The 8,299-nt window shown below is 58.1% G+C and overlaps 1 protein-coding gene across 8 annotated transcripts in view; it reads right to left on the bottom strand.

The window, feature by feature from the left end:
* The window catches only part of LARP1 (La ribonucleoprotein 1, translational regulator), a 76,083-nt gene that overhangs the window by 7,580 nt on the left and 60,204 nt on the right, over nucleotides 1-8,299 (bottom strand). For 4 of the 8 annotated variants that reach the window (XM_065555128.1, XM_065555131.1, XM_065555133.1 and 1 more), the window contains 6 exons: nucleotides 5,149-5,272; nucleotides 3,267-3,565; nucleotides 2,986-3,092; nucleotides 2,524-2,675; nucleotides 1,592-1,736; nucleotides 230-357 (listed from right to left, as the gene is read on the bottom strand). In XM_065555128.1, the coding sequence (XP_065411200.1) occupies nucleotides 230-357; nucleotides 1,592-1,736; nucleotides 2,524-2,675; nucleotides 2,986-3,092; nucleotides 3,267-3,565; nucleotides 5,149-5,272 (955 nt within the window). Of the gene's footprint in view, nucleotides 1-229; nucleotides 358-1,141; nucleotides 1,252-1,591; nucleotides 1,737-2,523; nucleotides 2,676-2,985; nucleotides 3,093-3,266; nucleotides 3,566-5,148; nucleotides 5,273-8,299 lie in introns of all 8 variants that reach the window. The other 4 variants (XM_008170090.4, XM_065555134.1, XM_065555130.1 and 1 more) reach the window with 3 other exon arrangements.

Genomic DNA, 8,299 nt, shown 5'->3' with positions numbered 1-8,299 from the left:
CTGTATTCAGGGGGCCCTTCGACACAGAAACCAAGGGGAATGTCTTGTATTCCCCCACCCAGCTGCAATGGCCTGAACACGACACTAGGGGTCACTGCTGAGCTAAACCTGGCCCTGATGCTGACTGAATTTCCACCCACTGCCCCTGCTCTGGGGGACGTGGTCACGGATGGGGAGTGAGAGTGAGTGAAAGCGAGTGTGTGTGAGATCCGCTGCAGCGCCTACTCACGTCCACTCGGAAGTCCTCGAGGCGCCTGAACTTGCTGAGGTATTCTTGCAGCTTGCGATCGATGTCCAGATTTTTGGCTTTGGAATATTTTAAGTAGGCCCAAAACTTTTCCAGCCCATAGAGCTGCCCTGTTACGAGACACAAAGCTACAGACGTCAAGAGCTGTCCACGAAGGGCCCCCCCAGAGCCTAACGAGCACTCTCCACCCGCCCCGGCCGAACACGGACACTATGCGAATGGGCCTCTCACAGGCTCACGGATACCCTGGACTTCCGCCAAGGACACGCAGGGGATTGCCTGTAACCACGTGGCACCACCCCATTGGGTGCGGAGACTCCTCAATAGACCCTTTGGGCCTGGTGCGGCGACCGCGTGGCACCAAGAGTGTCTCTTGACATGAAGTCGCAGAGGAGGTGCTGCCTGCTTTCCACACACGGAGGCCACCTTGGCCTGTCACTCCCTAGGCCAGCAGGGGCTCTGAGCACAGCAAAGCCGGCATGGCTGAACCATGGGAGAGGAGAGGATCCCTCTCACTACTGGGTGACTAGCTCTGGGTGCAGGCTGTCCTGTTCAGTCGGCGGGTTGGGTCACTGCAAGCCCTCAAGAGAAACCCTGAAGGACCTGGTCCCACAAGAAGAGTGAATCTGGAGAACATCTACTATGGCCTATTTCCATCAACCTTCCCAGCGCCAGGCCCCTCAGCCACCTCTGTGTCCCGAACAGCCAGAACCCTCAGTGACTCCGGGCCCAATGTGCTCTACTCCGCACAGCCCTTGGACGGTCACAGCTGTCGCCATTACCACAGTAAACCCGGAGCATGGCCGGACTTCCCAGAGGAAGCCCCTGGGCAGCCAGTCACAGAGAGCAGGGCTGGATGATAAGATTCAAGGAGCGGCTGAAGGAACCACCTACCAGCTTCATAATCCTTGATGGTTTCTTCTTGGAAATCCTTAAATATGTCCGGTCGGAATTTCTTCTCCAGCCCGTAGCTGTAGTATCTGAAAAGGCACTCCAGGCCGTACCTGCAGAACCAGCAGCTCGTGTGAGAAGCCTAAGTCAGAGCAGGGCTCCTGGACCCAGCCCAGTGTCAACAGGGAATGACGCCATCTCTCAGGGCTGGGAACACTCCCGAGGGACACACCACAGCTAATACCTTGCTTCTGCGTGAGGTGGCGCGTGAGCGTTTCCCCCGTTCCTTCCCCAACGTCACACCCGCTCTCTCTGTTCTAAGACCAGCCGACGTTTACTCCCCAACCCCAGGATGGGCCCACCCCACTCATGCTCTCACCCCTTAAAGTGAACGCAACCTCCCATCCCAACTCACAGCACAGGTGCCCATACCCACATCGGCCACTGCCCTACCTGTATCCCTCCTTCCCATCTTCCAGTGCCAGCTGCTTGAATTCCTCGTACATTTTCTTGTTAAAGTGATCTCGGAGGAAAAACGACCAGAACCGGAAGAGCGTGTTCATCTCCTGGGACTGACCGATGCCCAGTCGTTTCCGCTCTGTTTGGGGGAGAAGGAAGGCAATTACTTTGGGTTCCAACGGGTAGAATACCCCTGCCTTGGAGAGCGTGTTCAGGAGCAGGGGCATATGGATAAGGTGGTAAGATGCCCTGGATAAGCTTACAAGGGCATCTAGCCCTAAACGTAATCCCCCACTTAAGAATGGCCATACTGGGTCAGACCAACGGACCATTTAGCCCAGTGTCTTGTCTTCCGACAGTGGCCAATGACAGGTGCCCCAGAGGGAATGAACAGAACAAGTAATCAAGCAATCTATCCTGTCACCCATTCCCAGCTTCTGGCAAACAGCGGCTAGGGACACCATCCCTGCCCATCCTGGCTAGTAGCCATTGATGGACCGATCCTCCATGAATTTATCTAGTTCTTTTTGGAACCCGGTTATTGTTTTGGCCTTCACAATATCCCCTGGCAAGGAGTTCCACAGGTTGACTGTGCTGCCAGTTGGTGTAAGTTCCACAAAGTCAGTTCTCTCTGCGTGCATGGAGACGGGATGCTAGCTATCGGTAACCCAGAGCCCCCCTTTGTTTACAATGCAGGGTCAAGGAGGGTTATGTTTGGCTTGTCCGTTCCATGCCCCTGCCCTGGCTTAGACAGCAGCGGAGTCTATTGTGCCAGTGCAGAGAGCACAGCAGGACGACGATATGCTCACCCGTGACCTGTGTAGCTAAGGTGTGTGGCTGCAGAGGGGGTACCCCCACCCTCTGCTAGACAGAGCGAGAGCTCCGGCAGCCCAGGTGCGAGCTCCGCGGGGCCTCCCCCAACCCACCATTAAGGCAGCGCCGACGGTACTTGTGATACACATGTTGCGTGAAGCCGTTCTCCTTGAGCAGCTCATGGGAAGGATGCTGGAACTTGGGCAGCGACTGAGGGGTGCAGCCGTAGCTCCCGACGGCAGGGGTTCCTTCTGAGGGGCTGGAGCTGAGCACAAGACACACCAATCAAACCCCCTTTGGTTTAGCTTCTCACATGCGTTTAGCTACTCTGCTGTCTGTGTCACACAGACAGGGGACAGTTCTCTTCCTTCCCTTCTAATGGAGCCCCAACCCCATCACCAACCCTCCTGCAAGAGGCAGCTCCGCTGGACGAGCGGGCTATAGAGGGAAGAGCCCTCTAACCCGGCTGACCGCCATGCTTCTCGGGCCAGAGGGTGCTGGGGCTGCACGAGGGGCAGACAGCTCCACGCGTCTGTCTCTGGCCCCTTCCCATCCTCCTCTGCCCTTCTGAATACCTGATGGAGGCAGTGCGAGGCCTGTGCTCCCGGGAATCCATCACCCAGCCCACATGGCATTCCATGGGGGGGTTCGAACTGTGCCGCGTCTTCCTCTTCCGGGGGGTCTGCAAGAGACAACGGCCTAAGTGTCTTTTCTCCTGGGTTGACCCCTTCTCCCTCCTCCCCCCCCCCGACTCCTGCGGCCACCCCAGACAGGAAGCAGGAGTCCCAAGCCCCTCCTGGGTAGCTGAAAGCACCGTCACCCGCACGCGCAGCCTGAGCCCCCCAGGACATCTCACCTTGGCATCTATCGTCCTGCCCTCCTTCACCACTGGGTAGAACCGGGGCGTCTGCGTTGGGTCTTTCAGCTGAGGCGTGCGAGGGGTCCGGGGGGTCCTGGCGTTGCGATAGTTGGGCGATTCTGGCACAGTGGTTGGCAGAGATCGGGCGATGGTTGAAGGCTCCGGGACTCCGAATAGCTTATTGGCCAAAGCGTCGGTAGGAACTGCAGGAAGGAGAGGGGGATGGGAACAGCCCCCAGAAACCAGCTCACTGGTTGTACTTGGAACCACGTAGCAGAGATCTCTCCCTCCGAAGCCTGTTCAGGAGATGGACCAGACATGCAAGCTGCTATCCCCTGCGCCTGGAGGAGCAACCTGCAGTTCTGACCTTTCACCGAACGCCTCCAGAAAGACAACACCAAGCGCCAGGGACGAGGCCGCTACGACCAAGCTGCAGCCGCCTCGGGTGGAAAGCTGGGAAGAACCACGTGGGGCTAAGAAGAGCACCCGCAGTTATGGGACTAGGGCTCTATGGTTCTGTCCATCTCCTGCTGCAGAGCAGCGTCTCACCAGCTGGGACCAGGGAGAACCCCCTTCCAAGTGAGCGCCCCGTACGCACGCACCCACCCAGGAGACCCCCATCTACCCCTTCCCCGGCCAGGACACTGAACCAGCTGCACCACCAACCTGGTCCCACACGCAGATTCCTTCATTTCATTCATAAGAAAGATACAGCCAGTAGGTCTGACTGCGCAAATCACCTCCCTCGGAGCAAGAGATGTCACCTGGCAGCACGACCCACAGGCGAGACCTGTTAGAGTCTCCTGCACCGCCTGGGAGACCCCCGAGTTTGAGCTCCCCCCTCTCCCGGGACCCCAAGCTGCTCCGCTCTGGGCGAGCTGCGCGGCTAGATGGGAGGAGGCGCGCTAGGCCACGCCTCTATGGGTAGACTCCTGGAGGGATTCTCGGCAGCATGCGCCGCCTCTGTCCCAATGGAGCCGGAGGGGAGGGGACACAAGCAGTGCTTGAGCAGCTCCAGCCTGAGGAGTTGGGCGGCTGGTAACCGTGGAGGGACCCGGGGCACTGAGCTCCACGCCGGGTCGCAGGCAGCTTGCTGGGAGGTGAGCTAGGACACTCCCGATTTCGTCGCCTTGCGCTGCAGACGGGACGGGTGGGACGATGGGGCAGTGGCCCCTCTGGTTCAGAGGGCCCCGAGCAGGACGGTTGGCGAGCACCCTCCCCCCCGCCCCACCTCCCCCTGGTGGGGTCCCTGGAGCACTACACTACGCCCTTATCCCGATCCCCGGCTCGGCAGCATGCCAGCCACAGCATGACCGAGGCCACCGTTCCAGGTGCTCCAGTTGTTCGGCCGGCAGGGGATGGGTCCAGCTCGTTACCCACAGCACCAAGACACCCTGCTCAACAGAGTCACTCCAGGAACTCCCCCCAGGGACAGCTGCCAGGTCAAAGACACCCAGCTCTCCCCAGGCAGATCAGGCTCCAGCTATGGGAACACTTCCCATCACTTAGGGGCATCAGGTAAGGCTCATTCGGCAAACGTGCTAATGGCAGCACAATGCCACCAGCACCCAGGGCCGGCTTTAGGCCAATTCCCTGGAATCGGGCCCCGCGCCTTAGGCGCCTTTTTCATATTTTTTACTCACCCGGTGGCGGTCTGGGTCTTCGGCAGCAGGGGGTCCTTCAGTGCCGCGGAAGACCCGGAGCAAGTGAAGGACCCCGCGCCGAAGACCCAGACCGCCGCCGGGTATTCGAATCGGGCCCCGCAGTTCCTAAAGCCGGCCCAGCCGGCCCCATCTCTCCTGGAGCAGGAACAGACAGCTTTATTCTCCAGGGCCAGAAGTAAGCTACACAAATATGTCCTTCATACCGCGTCTCTTACCTTGCTGGAATCGGGGGGGTCCAGGGGGGACTTCCTGGTTTGGATCGACAGGGGGCTCCGGGGTCAGAGTATCAAACTGCTCCCGGCTGATCATATTCACCTTCTTGAAGTTCTCAACTTCTTGCTGCATTTAGAGATAAAGAGGATGAGTAGCCAGCCCAACTGCCCTGCCCGCGACAGGACGGTTCATCCCGCTTCAGCCGAGCGCCTCCTCTGGGGTTCCACACTGGCCCTGAGCAGACACTTCATCTGTGGCTCACCTCAAATCAAGCTGTTCCCTCCCACTGCCAGCACACCCTGGACATGCCCTCTCCCTGTGGGTAACTACTGCAGCGCCTGCCCGTTTAGACTGGGAGAGGGAATCAGACTCAGTCCATGACCTGCTTTTAAAGGGAGCCCCACCCCTTTGTGCTAGTGGCAGCTCCCAGCACCGAGGGGCATGGCTCACCCCTCTGCGCCATGGACAGGACGAGTGAACCTTTCCATTCTCTCCCCTACACGAGCCATTTGTGCTGCCCCGTGCACCCCTCACCCTCCGCTAGCGCAGCTCCCTGGCATCTCCAGCACTTCTGCTGTCCCAGTTATGTTTTTCTGGGGACAGGAAAGGGAAACCCTCCCATGACAATGTCCTGCAGGGATGGGGCCGTCACTGTCTCATTGCTCTTAGCCAGCCCAACTCTCAATCCAACCTGGAGCTCTTCCAGAGCAATGCCATGCTCATCTCTAGGAACGACGGCCTGGTGCCAGGGCACAAGCCTAGGCCGTGGGAGACCCAAGATTTGATTCCCAGCTCTGGACACTTCCTGGTGACCTTGAGCAAGGCACTTAAGCCTCTCTGTGCCTCAGTGCAATGGGGACCATACCAACACTTCCCTACCCTCTCGGGGGTGATGTGAGGATAAGTACATGAAAGCACTAGAAGACACTGGCATCACCACTCCCTTCCCCCTCCTTTCACACTCACCTACTTCCGTCACCTCTAGAACATCTTACAGCTCCCTTGGGCTCCAAGGTCATTCAGGGACCAGCCTCCCCCAGGCCTCCAGCGCCTTCTTCACGCCCCCCCCAGCCCCTCTCCTCTCTGAGGTACTTACACAAGCTCTGAGTGCTCCCAAGCAGGCGCCCAGGTGTCCCCCTCCACGCACCACTCGCTGCCCACTTACTATGTGAATCGGCCTATGGCTTCCCAAACAGCACCTCCCTCAGGCCCTCTCCTCCTCACCCCCGCCCACTTCCGCCTCCTCATTCTCAGCTTCAATTCGCCCCCCCACGGGACAGCTGTATTTCCCCGTCACGGTGTAGTACCAAGCACGGCTCCGCGTATACCTGGGGAACCATCACAGACGTCCACGGCACTCAGTAAAACTGTTCTTCTACAACACACTGCAGTCTAAGGCCTTCTCGGGGGTTGGGGAGAGCGTGTTCTTATCCCGAGTGAGGTAACTTGGGTCAAAACAGCAGCGAAGACACAATACCTTGGCTTTTAACTCCAAGTCAAGCCCACAGGGGAGCCTGGGTTGAACTTGAATTGCTACGGCCTGGTCTACACTACAGTCAGGTCGACATAAAGCAACTTACACCAACCTACCTCTATCAGTGACTACACTACAGTGTTGCTCCCGCCGATGTAAGTCGCTCACTACACTGACCTGGTAACTCCACCTCCGCGAGAGGGGTCCTGCTAAGGGGGATGTCGTTTGGGCGAGGCAGCGTCCGTGTAAGCAACGCAGTGTCTACATCGCCTGTTGGCTGTCAGCCCCGCGTGGGGATCACAGCTGGAGCCCCGGGGCAAGGAGGCTCCAGCGGTCAGTGCCCCCCACAGTTAAGTTGGTGGAAGTGCTAATGGGGAGAATGCGCAGCCCCAGAGGGGGCGTAGTGTGGACATGAACCACCGCAGTCATTACTGCGGTGGCCGTATGGCGACCTAACTTAAGGCGACCTAATTTTGTACCAGAGACAAGGCCTGACTTGAGTCAAAAGCCAAGTTCCAGGGTCTTCCCTGCTATTTTAATCCCCGTTAGCTAACCCGAGTGAGAAACATACCCCCTTAGTGTAGTGGCTACCCGCCTGCGCAGAGCAGCTAGCTTTCGCTCCCTGAACGGTCTTGGAATCGGCTGCTCAGAACACGGCACTTCAGAGAGAACAGAGACCACCTATAAAGAGCCTGAGTCTCTGGAGATACAACAGGTCGTTGTGGCAATGAAAACAGAGCAAGGACCCAGCAACAGAGCAGGGGCTACGTGTGGGGGGGAGGGGTCACTGAAAAGCACTGTAACCAGTATTGGATTACCAGAGACGCGGTATGATCCTGAAATTAAAAATGCGACCACAACACATAGGCATAAGGGGACGCTTTAAACTGGCACCTCCTGACTTCTGACCAGCGCAGCCTCCACGCAGGAATTTTTTGGGGTGGAATGATCCTAACCTGGCGCCCGCGTGCATGGAGAGACGAGTGTGGGGCGTCTCTGACAGCTAACAGTACTGCCCCTGCTGGGAGGTGTCAGCTCCTCAGACTTCATAGGGAAGCAGAAGCACTTTGCAGCTTGCTCTCCTCAGTCCCTCCCTTCTCAGGGCCTAGCTGCCTCTCCCTCAGCAATGTCACCCTGACTTTACCAGCTGCAGCTTGCAGGCGGTACTGTCACATCTGCTTCCAATCTCGTTTCCACGGCCCAGAGTTCCTGGCTGCCAGGCCCCTAGCACGCCTGGAGGGCAAGCCCTAGAAAGGCTTACACACCGCCAGAGATTATATGATGCTCTACAAAGCCTGAAACAGACTCCAAGGTGCAGGCCACTGGCGCACGAGGAGGAAGACAGAACAGGGGATGGGAAAGAGTGAGTTTTATAGAGCGATTGGCCGATAAGGTCAGGGACTGTCAAGTACAGGAGGCTGCATGAGCAGACAGTGGGAGCAGCCCAAAGGAGTGAGGACGGGACACGGTGAGAACAGAGGTGAAACAAGGAGGAAATGAGGCAGTTTTGGGGGAGATGGCCAGGAGCACAGATCTGCTGCAGGTCGAGAAAGGAAGGGGGAGATATGGTCCAAGTGGCAGGAAGGGACGAGGAACTGGTGTGGCTGGCTGGCTCCTGGCCAACTGCACCCATCACTCTAACTAAAGCCATTTTCCCTCCCAGGTGTCGTGCTACCGCG

Source organism: Chrysemys picta, chromosome 8 (genome assembly GCF_011386835.1).
Source record: "Chrysemys picta bellii isolate R12L10 chromosome 8, ASM1138683v2, whole genome shotgun sequence".
Classification (NCBI taxonomy): domain Eukaryota; kingdom Metazoa; phylum Chordata; order Testudines; family Emydidae; genus Chrysemys; species Chrysemys picta.
This window is presented reverse-complemented; position numbering and strand designations above follow the sequence as displayed.